Raw genomic sequence first — 13,320 nt, 5'->3', positions numbered from 1 at the left:
AGCTTCAGTGAAATAGGAATAAGAATAACAATCATAATCAATAAAAGGGAGCCCAAACATTTTTATTTTTGTTTTAATTACCAAACTGAAGAAAAAAACCCTTTCTCCTCTCAGTCTCACAATTGATCATTATGAGATCATTATGACATTGGTGCTGATTTCCAAATCATTATGCTTCTTCAATTGACAACTATTTTAACTCATAAAAAGAGGCCTACGGTATTTGGAAAAAGCAAGTCAGAACTGTTTATTAACTTTATTCAGCTGAAACATATTCAGGCAATGCTCAGACTCCTACTGACATGTGTCAGGTAACATAGATCTTAAGTGAATCCCCTGGCTAATCCAAGTCAGCCCTAATTAGAGGGTCTGGGGACGGAAAACATGCTGTGTAACAGCGATGATGCCTCTCAACCCAGTCACTTTTACTGAAACATATCCTGGGGAAGAAACAAAACCCAAAACAAAGGTCTTCATATTAAATTAAGTGAAGTGTAAGCAATGAGTAGGTCAAAAGGAAAAGATTTATTAAAAAAAGTCCTCTTGCATTCAGTAATCAGTTTCACATGTGAAGCCATTTGCAAGAGACTGCGTGGAATTCATTAAACAATTAAGATGTGCAGGGGTAACCGAAACTGTATCCTTCAGAATGCAGAGTGCATCTTATTACAAGGTTTCCTTCCTGACCTTCAAACCTACCTCAAAATCGAGGAGAAATTTGATGTTATTAAACTCCCAGTGCAAAAGCAGCTTGCAGGTCCACACGTGGAAACTCCCAGGGAAGGGTTAGCTAGGACTGTATGGGAAGGGGAACCACAGGGCCATGCATTCCCCCTCTATCATCCAGAAACACAGGAGGATTTTTCCTCCAGAGAGAGTCTTGCAGGTCAGGAAAAGCAGCACAGGCAGGCACTGCTCTCTTTCATTGCTGGCAAAGGTGGCAGTGCAGAAATAATTCTGCTTGTTCTCAACACTTCTAGCCTGTCCTAAGACAACCTTCAATGACTTATTTTTTAAGGAAGCATCATGTATCCGCATTTTTAGCAGGAAAATGAGAAAGTAATGCGAAAAGCTTCAACTATTAGAGAATCCATTTATTTCATGTCCATTTTGTCTTCAAAAAGGATTATCAGCCCATACTTGTGTAGGGCAGAAAGGAACCAGTCCACTCCAGTCTGCTTTGGTCCATGTTACAAGTCCTGGTTTCAAATGTATGAAAAGAAAACTTCTTGCTATTTAAACTCAAGCATGCTACTCTGATGTCACCTGAGGATGTGGGGAAATCCATTAAGAAAGTGGGGTCTTCACCAGGGAAGAAGTCACCAGAAGTTTATTACAAAGGTGTAACAGTGGCTACAGCATGGGACACCAAACCACTGCCCAAGCTGCAGTGGCAGCATGACTGAGAAAACTGGAGTTAAAAGTACCCATATATAGTGTATTTTTACCAGTCCCTTCCTACCTCAGCTGACCCCCACTCACACAGAAGTGGGGTTAACAGTAATACTTTCTGAGATGTTGTTTCTCCATGTGCTGTGCGGCTTATCTGGATCCTACGTCAATTTGCTCTTTCATGTAGGGCTGCAGAGATGCCACAGACAGGCTGCCATGGAAACATTTGTTTTCATTCACTGGTGGCCTGCATGATAAGAAAGTCTGAGTGGTACAGGAATGACGAAAGAGTATAAATTACCAATGGCCTCAGACAGCTGAGCCTTTCAAAATGAAATCTAATTATTTTACCATTTATTTAGACAGATTATGTTACAGCTTTCTGACCTCACATTGTGAGTGACAGCATGTATATATTTAGAGCAGCAACAAAGACAAATTCCAACTTGTTTTAGGAAGACACTTTAAATTAGGCTATGTGTAATGGAGAGCATGACAGCTTGTTCCACTTGCATCTTTTAATTAAAATGCAGCGGTCTAGATAACAGAAAATTGAGATGGGGAAGATATGGACAAGAAGGGAAATAAATCCTGGAAGAAACATAATTGTACTACAGCATTTGAAAACTCCTACTTAAAGCTGAAGAAACCCAGAAGTTATTTTTGCTTGTTTTCTTGAATCTTAGGAAAAACTTGAACTAGTGTGTTCATTGCCTTTTTTAGGTTATGTGAAATTAATTTGCAGTCTTGGATCTTTCTTTCTCCTTAGCTCTTCAAACCAATGAATGCAAAGCATAGGTCTAGCTTGCTTAAAAGTGACAATCTGAAGTGCAGTTTTGGCCACAGCTCTGGCCTTGGACACTTTGACAATCAACATTTCTGAGCATGATGCTGGTTGGGAGAGCATAATGAACAACCCAAGGAGAACCACTGCCAGCAGGGGTGAATATCTAGGTGGAAACCACCATGCTTTGTTCCTCTGAATGGACTGCATCGACTCCTGTGATCCAACGCCCCTCAGAAATCTCCAGGCTCTTCATGACATGGGAGAAACACACAGCTGCCCTGAGGCTGTTTGTCTTGGCAGACTGGGGACAATGTCAATGTACAAATACCTCTTTTCCAAAAGCCAACAGCTTTCCCTGGGGAGGGAAAGCACCATCAGGTGGCCATCCCACCTCGGAAAGGAAACCCTGCTCTGAAATAAGGCTGCCACTACCATCTGCAGGCTTCTGGACAAGAGCAGCACTGGGGGTACAGATGGTAACACTGGTGGTGTATGGTTTTGGAGGAGGATGAATGAACAGGTTGGGTTACCTCCTTAACCTGGTTTTGGCTTGTAATGTGTTACTGCATGAAAGACTTTCTGGGTCAGGACAGATAGAGCACACAGGCAGTAACACTGCAGGGCCTCAAGGGAAAGCTTTTACCTGGCATTTGCTTAAGATCCTTTCACTGAATGGAGACTACATTAGATGACCCCCTGTTAACCTCAGCTTTGAAGTTAGCTCCACTACACTTTCCCTCATACATCTCATACAACATGAAAAAAACCCCAGTGTCACAAATGTAAAGCACTGAATGTGAGAGAGATTGAAAGATATAGCAGCAGACAGTGAAAATGCTCAGCATTAAATATGGAATAAGAAAGAGGGGCTTCTGAAACAAAGGACAGCAAGGGCATAATGGATTAACCAAACTTGCCTCAGAAGTGTCTCAATCTGTGAGTACGTGCCACGTTGGCTGCCGGGTCATTAGCGGGATGAACACATAATTGATAAGCTGCAGGTTGTGCTCTACTGGAGAGCAATAAGCTCCTTTAAATTACATTAATATTTAACATACATAAAAAGCATTTGTCATTTGCAAAGCACTTTATAGAGTAACTGATGGATTCTATAATGATCCCCAACTCCCAGACTAGGGAATGCAATTCTGGAGAGATAAATACCTGGCCTGCATCCAAATCAAGATTCACTGACAGAGCTATTATTCTAGCTCAAAATTAGGTTTCTAAGTTTCTGGTCCTTCCAGATTACATTGCTTTTTAGCCTTCAGTAGGTAGAAGCATGATACACATGGAGCAGAAAGAAAGGAGCTGACAACACAGGATGACATTTCTGACCCACACCTAAAATTGTCACATCCCTACCTTGGGTCACTGTCTACTCTGAAAGATGCAGTTATGTGGGTTGAACAAAAGGAATGGAAGTATTAAATATCTGACTGCCATGTTGTCTGTCCCTCTCCCTTTTCTTTTAAAGAATTAGTCTTGGGGAATTTACTGACCTCCATAATTTGTTGGGTGCCTTAGTATACTTTATATTTTATATGTATATAAGAAAGAACTGAGATTAGCTCACTTGCTTACAGCATGGTGATAATGACACTAAGGGGGTAGGTTCAATCCCTGGTTTGGCCATTCACTTAGGAGTTGGACTTAATGATCCTTTTGGGTCCCTTCCAAGTCATAACATTCTGTAATTCTGTAAAACTTCATGGCTTAGTGTGCTGCTGACAGAGAAGAAAATATATATATATATATGGATGGATGCTTGTGCACACATACATTTTCCCCCCATTTAAATTGATACAGTGAGTTCACTTGAAGGTGATCCTTAAAATATTATAGCATTTTTCTGAAATATGACAGATTGTTTCTCATGCTGCAGCATTGAGTTTCTGTGTAACTGACACAGAATTTTATTACCCAAAACTTCTGTAGAACTTCAGCCTCCTACACAATTTCCTGAGATGTCTCCTGAGACAGACCCTCAGTTTCCCTGCCCTAATAACTCCCTTTGTGAATTCTTTTTTACTCCTTTGGAGAAAAAGCACAGCGCAAGTCACATCATTTGGCTGGACTCAGCATCCTTTTGCTGTAGCTAAGCTTTATGCATGCAGGAAGTGGACTTCCTTTGGATCTACCAAGAATTCCCATGGGCTAGAGTGGGCTGTGCCACAGAAGCACCTGCAGCTGTATCATCAACACATACAACATACTGATAATATTACCTAGGAAGGATGCAAAGTCTGAATCACACTGTTTAAGGCATGTAAGGTGTATCACCACTCCAGCTGCACTCGTTAAATCTGAAATACTTGTTCCTCCTAACTAGCTTTGTTTCAATGTACCCCATGGTCTACTCATCATCATAGCCTTACAGCTTCCTCATTTAAAAAGTCATGCTTTTAGGAGCTCTATTCTCATCAATACGGCATTCTGACTGGGAAGCCTGATCATCTTAGAAGAAGATAAAATGATTACTGCTGACAGTCAATACAACTTGAAAATATTTCAGCAGTGTAAGTAGAAAAAAATCATACAAAACTTATATTGGACATTATTCAAGATCTATTCAGAACCTGCAAAGCAGAGGGAGAAATTTGACAAGCAATAAAACAGGATGGCTTCCATATGCCAGCATTTTTACACTTCAAGAGAACTCGAGTTTAGTGAAAGAGTGAAACTTCCTATAAAAAGTATTTATTATTCACAGCATTTCTTTGCATAAGTAGAAATGTAACATAACAAATCTCCCTTTCTGCTCCATCTTAGATTCCGATAAACCTCAGCCTGCTAGACAAGATTTCCATAGAAATCTTATTTGGTAAGATTTGCTTGATTGTATTCCAAAAAGTGACTCACATTTTACAAGCAAGTGGCAAAAGCTGAAATGAGTTGACTCTTTCCATCAAAGCCAGTATGAGTCACTCCTCCAGCTTAATGGCTCCCACACTATCCCTGAGTGACAAAACTGAGACTGCAGGTCAAGAAATGACCATTTAATAGTCACAAGGGATGTGTCCACATAGCTAGTCCTAGGCTGAAGGAAACAACATGGGACTTGGCCAGTGAAATGAAAAGATACTCAGCCACATGGGCAGCTAATTTGTTGTAAGAGTAGTAAAATACCAGCTTCTGTTTGCAGCTCACTCCTAGCATGACAACATTTGACCCAAACTGTAATGTCAGGGTTAACTAAAAACCACTAAGGTTTTTCCTCACCTGCCGCTCTCCAAAGCACCTAAAATGAGAGCTGCTAAGGACAAGTGGGCTGTGTGCAACGTGATTGTAAAGATGCTAAAGATTTGGCGCCCAGTCAGGTACTCCTTTTCTCCATCCTTTCTCCTTCTCCATGCTCCTGTGCATTTCCCTTTCAAGCGTGCAGACTATTTCATTTCTTCCTTTATACTCTCCTGTTCTCCCCAGATGGCTTTTCTTGTCCATGGAACTCTGCAGTAACCCAAAGGATGGCTGGCTTAGCCAGGTCCTCCAAGACTCATCCTTCCTCTGCAGCCACTGCTTGGTCAGGCTCAACCTTGTCTTGTGGGCATGACCTTCATGACCTTCTGACAAGCTGGTTCACTGCCCAAAAATCACCTTGATGACAATGACTGAATGGAGAAAGGGTCCACCCTGAGATGCTGAATTTTCTCACACTTACATTGAGATGCTAAATGTGCTCACTTTTTGCTTTTCTGGGGCCTTCTGGAGTTGAAGGCATCCTCTTAGCATGGGTCTGCCCACAGGCACAGACTGGCTTTTAAGTGACAGTGAAGATCATCCCTCCCAAAAGTAGGTTCCTCTCAGAGTCCCAGAAGGGAATGCAAGCTTCCGTGCAGAAAAATCACAGCATCTTTTTGCCAGTAACATTCAGACATGGTTATGATTCACAGACATCATGGAAAAGCACACAAAACTCTCCATTCTCACTGCTATTCGTGCTTGACATTTTCCCCACTTGCCCAGGGTGTCTCTCATGTCCGCAGTAATCTCACAATAGTCAGAATTTCTGTATGGACAATGACTCAATGGAAGACTCAACTCAGTAAAGTACCAAGGAAAAGAAAAGCCCAGTGATATCAAAATCCTTATTTGTTTATCGGCTTTGTTGCCTGTACTTTGTTTTCTGCATTCTTCTGTGGCTTGTGCCAACAGAAAATTAATCCACAGTCTCTGGCTGTTTCAGGGAATGCTCAGAATCCCTCACCTAGCTCAAATCTGTGCATCATCTTCAACAACCTCCAGAGAAAACAATGAAAGTATCTCTGTGCTTGGCACTGGTGAAATATCATGCCATTCATCCTTTTTCTTAAATTAGAAATACAATTTTCACCATTTATCTCCTGACAGGATGGAAAAAAAAAAAAAAAAAGATAACAAAAAGCCATTTACCTCTACTTCACATGCATATTCCGATCCATCCAGGAGCGTCACTTTGCATTGCATATTTTTCGGTTTCTTGACGATCTTTAGAGGAGACTTGGAAAGTTTGCTAGATGAAGATTTTTGAGAGAGCTTGTCGTCCTCTAGCTGCTGATATTCCAGCTGTTTTGCACTCGCAGCAGCAAACTCCTCTTCTTTCTCTGTGGCCTATAAAGAGGAAAGAAACATACTTTTTGAAATAAGATAAGCCAATCATGCCCTGCAATTCACTGTAAATGCTGCACCCAAGCATTTAAGTGAGCCTTTTTTGGGGGCTTGGACAAGAAAGCCACGATGCAGGACAGAGTCTTTACTGAAAAGATTTCCCATATTCCTTCCAACCCTCCCTTCTCCCTCCAAAATGTACAGAATACCCATGAAGGAGGGGCATTCATGAAAATATTTTAAGGCTTCTACTTTTTCCACAGGTACAAAATCCCACGTGCACTTCCTGTACTTGTTTTTTGGTGTTTTGGAAGTACTCAGCAATCAGTAAATTTTGTTGATGAACAGATACTCCTACACTTTCTTGATACTACTTTGAAGTTCTGTGCCTGTTAAATAATACGATGTTTCCATGGTGTCACACAGAACAGAAAAACACCACCAAGCTTGCACTAATTTTGCTTTCAATGGGAAAACAGTCCCCAAATGAGGGAATGGATCCCCCCTGAACAGCAGGAATTCATAAAGGGATGCTGACGTCCCTGGGAGAGTGAAAGGCTCCTCAAGAACCCAAGCAAAGGGTTAAGAAAACATGACAGAAGTGAGGGGCCAAGCAACTTTAATGTGCAGCCAGCTGGCTAAATGGACAGGATGAGAGGATGAATTTTGCTCTCTGCTGATGCCCAGTAAGCCTCTCAAGCTGGAGAGAAGTAGGTGCTATTTGGAAGACAAATATACAGCGGGGAAGAGGGGCAAGAAGTAAACTACCATGGCTGCTTTTGCTCAGGTTTATCTATGGGTCAGGCCATTTGAATTTCCCGTGATGCAGAACAGCCCCCAGTCCTCTCCACAGAGCTAGATGAAAGCCAGAACAGCTCTACTGCATTTCACCCTTCCTAGCAACAGCACTGTGCTGCAGCCATTACCCTTCTCATCAGTTATACCCCGGATAGACTCCAAACAAAACCTCAACAGGAGTGCAGTAATACCTCAGCTAAAACTTAAGTTAAATAAAAACATCTTTCTGTTATCTCACTACAAGGCAAAAAAAAAACCCAACCTGCTGTGAATTATTTCAGTGTAATAAGCAACAAGCATTAGTGGAAATATATTGTAAATTAATCCTGCAAGTCTGTTTCCATTCATTGTATATAATAAACCTTCATGAGAATGGAGCAAATCCATCCAAAGGCTTTAAGCTGCTTTGAGACCAGAAAAATGTTGCATCATATAACCTGAAACAACACTGTACTTCTAATCATGGGGTACTGTCCCTGAGTGATTTTATAAAAACAAGCTTTAAGTTTCTCCTCTGCCTTCTGACAATGGGGCAAAGGACAATTTGGAGCTGGCTGTGATCCCTACAGTGTTAGCTCCCACCAAAGCCCAGCAAATTACAAAGAGGTATGGCAAGACCTCACAGTCCTCCTCTCCCTGCAAGGAGGACACAGCAACAGCCTCCTGGGCATTCCTGGACAGGGAAACTGGAGAAGAGTGGGGCTTAAAAGATTAAAAGGCAAGAGCTGCTTCCAAAATCTATTGCATCTCCTGGGCCATGAATGTTCTTCCTCAGGAGCAGCCAGGCACCAGCCACCTCTTCCCCCATCTAGCTCCAGCACAAAAGGAATTCCTCCTTCCAGCAGCTGGACACCAGCTCTGTGCCTGGATGTCAAGGTCCTCACACACCCTGAAAACTGGTGGGAGATGAAGGCACAGTGTATGTAAGTGGATCAGCTGTTTGCTGGGCATTTAACACTCACAGCAGCTGCGATGACGAGGGAGAGACCCCCTGGGCTCACAGCAAGGCTTGAGGCCAACTAGCCTTCCACCACATCTGCAGCCAGCTGGCAACTGGTCCAGCCTTGTGCAAGGAGAAACAAACAGCACTGAAGATGCCTCCTGCTTGGGCCTCTGTGCAGAGCTGCACTGCTGCTGATGGGCAGAGGGGCTGTGATGATTTCTGTATGTTTTGTCAAAAGAAATCTGCCAGGAAAGGTGAACGTGCATATATGTGGGTAAAAAAAGTAATTCCAGCGATGGAGGAAAATGCACTCCCTTACCTAGTGGCTCATCACATTTCTCATATGAGGGTTAGCCCTGTGCTCCAACAAAAAACAACCAAAAAATACCCCAGCATGGAACTAATCTCTTTGAAGAAAACAGAAAAGCTGCTTGAGGAAAAAATCCAAAACAAGGACACCCCTCATCCATTTATAACTTAGAAACATACTCAGCCTGAGAGCAATTTATGTGGATCCCAATGGACTAGTCATTATTTTCCTTCATAAAGACAGTCAGTATATCAAGATTACTGCAGCATTTTCCTTATTTATAAATATTAAAAAATATTACTGAGGTTATTTTGTTTGTTAAGGTTCCCATCTACAGTAAGATCAGGGGAATGTGTCTAGGTTAAAATAATACAAAAGGTTTTCCTCTCATTTTTCTGGAGAACAAAACATGCCAAGAACTATTAGAGAAGATTCCCCCAAACTATGCTGACATGTTCAGGCATTGAGGTACTTTCAGACTGTATTAAGTCTCTTCTTCCTAAAGAAACCTGACATCCTGGAACCCAGGAAAAAAAAAGGCCAGTGAAAGACCCATGTACATGGTGAATTATTTTTTACTCTGCAAGGATAGATTCATTTTCTTATAAATTCTTCTCCAAGGTATTTCTGTATTGTATTTTGTTTTTTTTTTAAATTTTTTGGCAGTTTCTGTGTTCTGTTTTTACAGTATTTTTTAAGTGCTATGGACTAAATTCTATCGCAGCACAAGATGCTTCAGGGTTTGCATTTTTTGAGCATAATCTCTCTCATGTATGACACAATATGTTCAAGCCCTTCTAAATCTCGACCTCCTCTCAAAGGATGCCTCTGGAGTCACGAAATTCAGCAATAAAGATCTTGGATGCTTTGCAGCTTCTCACTGGGGTATGAAGTGATATTGCCACACTTGCAAAACACATTACTCCCATCTGCTTATGGTAGTTACTCAGAAACTTTGGTGCCCGACTTTGTGTGATGTCACCTTTTCTTTTTCAAAGAGACAGGAAGGCAGGCAGAAAGTGAGGTTGCATTATTACACCTGATAGGAAGGACTTATTTTTCTAATACCTGTTAATCTCAATATGAAAAGGTTGTTCACTTACATTAAAATGCTGGGGGGTTTTATGTGCATAGGATGACAAAGAAAAGTTACTGTCATGGACTGGTAACTTAAATCTTCCATCCCAAGGTTCTCTCATATAAGTAACAGCAAAAATCCACTCTCTCACTGCAATTACGGAAAGCAAGAGAGAGAATAAGATCCTTCAGTTTCTGACTTTTTAATGATACTACTGCAAACAGCTTTGTCTCGTAGTGCTGCATTTAAATGTCCCTTTCCTGAGATACAGACATTTAAGGCACTACAAAATATACTGGGCTGATTAGTGCAGTTGGACTTGGCAGTCGGCTTACAGCATGGACTTTTGGATTCAGTCTGGTAATCTCAGCAGGAAGGTGTCACATATCCCTTTCACTAACCCAGTTCTTCTATCTTGCCTTCTACAAAAAACAGCTCACTGGAGGTCTTTGGGAAAGAAAGGGATCATGCAGCACACAAGAGCATCCCACACCTCTAAACATACGAGGACAGGCTTGGTGTCTAAATGAGTTTGGGCTTTTTTTTATGTGTGTGGTTATTGTGGAGTTGGGCTTGTTTTGTTGTTTGGGTTTTTTTGCTGCTGTTGCTTATTTGTTTTACATTTTTAATGAGAAAAGAAACTTGAAGTGGAAAGATTACTGAAGATGCCAGGAAAAACATCTATATAAATAATAGCACTTATGCCTAAGACTGATAGAATTACACTTTTAATCATTCAACACCTATATCTTTTGGAGAAGCTTTGTTTCTTCTCCCCAAACTAATTCTAGGAAACTTCTGATCTATCTGAGAGATCAAAATTGCTTTGCCAGCATTGTCTACCCCAACCAAGTAAAAGAACAGGAGCCCACTTCAAACAGCCAGAATTTTTTAAAGGATAGAGAAGAGGAGGAGCTAGACTGGCTTATTCCACTCTCCAAAGGTAAATGTAATCAGATGAGGGTCATAACCTTACGAAGCTAAAGGAAGAGATTTGCAGGTACCTCATTAATTGTGTGTCACTTACCCATGAAGAAAAATGGCTGTTAATCCTATTGACTGGAAATTATTAACGGAAAGAAGAAAGCAGCTTCTGGAAATTTAATAAGTGCAACAATGAACTAAATGGAAAAGCACGCAATAGCTCTTCTGAAACCTATTACATGAATAGCTCAAGTAATTATAATGCAGTCATTTCAGACCAACAAGAAACTTAAGGGACCACAGATTCTTCATGGCTCACACATCAGACAAGCAGGCATGAAATCAGTGTTCAGCAGGTGTCAAAAGGAATGAACTCTGAAAACATTTTCAGTTTCATAAAAACTGACACTGTTTGCTATCTAATGCAAACGCAAGGTCAAAGAGGTTTCCTGCTTAGTTAATGAGACTGCCCTCCTGTTTAAGTACCAGGGGCAGAAATGCCTGCCATGAATTTGAAAACATTTTGCATGAGAACTATTTTCCTTTAAACACGAAAGACCAACCAGCCCAGATCTATAGCATCCCATCAAACACCCTTTCACGCGTATCTGAACATATATTTGCACTCCACACGTGCCAGGCTGGTTATTTCCCGGCAGCAGTAGGTGGGCACTCAGCCAGCTGCGTGCAGCGAGCGTGGGTGCATGGGCTGCCTTACCTGCTCCTTTCTCACGGGAGTGCTGTGCGCTGCCACAGCCGAGAACTGCTCGAGTGCGGTCTGGTGTTCTTCACTCGGCTGCTGCGGCTGCTGCGGCTGCTGCTCCTGCGGCTGGGTCTCCGCCGCCCCTTCCTGCGCAGGGCTCTCCTCCTGATCCTGCTCTTTATCCTTGGACTCGGAGTCTGATCCCGATTCTGTAGTCATGGTTGGTTATTCTGCAAGACAGGGTGAGCAGACCTACTGAGTACAATCTCATGGCTGTGAATTTGTAAGCTAGGCATACAAAAAAGATCAGATGGTTTTAGTCTTAATATCCTCAGCCTTTAAAACTTAAGTGCCTATCACACTGGCCGAACCAGGATCCCTAGGAAAGCTTCCCTGGTGCAAAAGACCAGGTCTAAATGCATCCATTCTCTAGGGGAAAAACATTGCCAAAAAATCTTATTCTACATAGTAAAACACAGACGTTATAGGACTTATGTGCAAGTTAAATACAGAATACATAGTTCATAATTTATAGAGGGAGAGTAACCCAATGGGCCTTAAATCTAACAAAACCCAGTAGAGTTTGGGTTTCTAAACCATGTGGAAACTTGAAACATTAAATCTTTTGTCCTTTACGTTGAAATCAAGAGGACTTGAGCTCCTCAACGTCTGCACTCCCTTTTGGAAATGCACTCAAGTACTTTTGATGCCTCCAAGCAATATATTAATAGTTGAACTAGATGATCTTAGAGGTCTTTTCCAACCTAAATGTTTTAATGATTCTATACCTACTAGAAACATCTGAAATGGGTCCACCAACAACCGTGCAAACATAACATTTGCCCTTAAACCCAGTTCTGTCCTTCCCACTTGAGTTCATCTACATTTCTGTCATTTCTTTCTAAGTGCTAGAGCACCTAAAACAAAACATAAAGACTTCCATTAAGTCATTCTAAGTGTCAGATTTCAAATGAAGGGAATACAACTTTCATTGAATGTGAAAAGTCTGTTTCTACTTAACTTTGTCCAGTACTAAATCAAAATGGAAATATTAGCAATATTAATTTAAAATTTTAGCTACTTTAATTAAATAGTTTTGTTGCAAATATGTGGTTGGCACCCAATTCTCAAACTAAATACTCACGAACCCCAACTTCTAAAAAAATACTGTGATTTTTTTATCAAAACAAGGATTTGAAAAAGGAGACTCAGTTCAGCAAAGGGAGTGTGCTTTGTTGTTTGTTATTCATATGTTCTCAGACCTCACAAACTTATTCTTGAACAGTTTGCTACTAAGCAACTTGAAGGAAAACCAGTCTGCTGTAATCTATTTCTGTTAGTCATCAGGACATGATTTCTTTAACCTGGTAACCATGGCTACTGTGTAATTATAGGTGATTCCACAAAACATATCTCTGCTAATTCACCTGCTAGGAAGTCACTATGAACTCCTAGTATACACTACAATGCTTACTAGTGTAAGCAAGTTTATTATAGAAGATAAGAAAAGTACAAACCTTTCTCTTTTTCTTTACTTAAATGTTTGATAAGCTAAATTGGTTGACAGAAAATGTTTTAAATGAGGCCAATTACTATTTTCAAACTCACTTGTGTATTCTGCACTTTCAAGGCTAAGCTCTCCAGTGAATACACGTCTCTGCAGTCACAGCATTCAGCCTGTGCTCAGCTCCGGCACTGTGTGTGAGGAGGGGGGTGTCAGCCAAAACAGCAGGACAGAGAAGCAGAACTAAAAAGCATACATGGCAGATTTATGCCTCAGGCCACATTTTCAAGGTAC

At 41.2% G+C, this 13,320-nt stretch overlaps 1 protein-coding gene across 2 annotated transcripts in view; it reads right to left on the bottom strand.

The window, feature by feature from the left end:
- Positions 1-13,320, bottom strand: part of EPB41L3 (erythrocyte membrane protein band 4.1 like 3) — a 94,621-nt gene that overhangs the window by 52,526 nt on the left and 28,775 nt on the right. For both annotated transcript variants that reach the window (XM_041399283.1, XM_041399284.1), the window contains exons 2-3: positions 11,538-11,752; positions 6,572-6,769 (exon numbers count right to left, since the gene is read on the bottom strand). In XM_041399283.1, coding sequence (XP_041255217.1) covers positions 6,572-6,769; positions 11,538-11,741 — 402 coding nt within the window. In that variant the 5' untranslated portion in view covers positions 11,742-11,752. The remainder of the gene's footprint in view (positions 1-6,571; positions 6,770-11,537; positions 11,753-13,320) is intronic.

Source organism: Onychostruthus taczanowskii, unplaced genomic scaffold, assembly GCF_017590055.1.
Source record: "Onychostruthus taczanowskii isolate IOZ18803 unplaced genomic scaffold, ASM1759005v1 scaffold16, whole genome shotgun sequence".
Classification (NCBI taxonomy): domain Eukaryota; kingdom Metazoa; phylum Chordata; class Aves; order Passeriformes; family Passeridae; genus Onychostruthus; species Onychostruthus taczanowskii.
The sequence above is the reverse complement of the archived record's forward strand: the minus strand, read 5'-3'. Positions and strand labels throughout refer to the sequence as shown.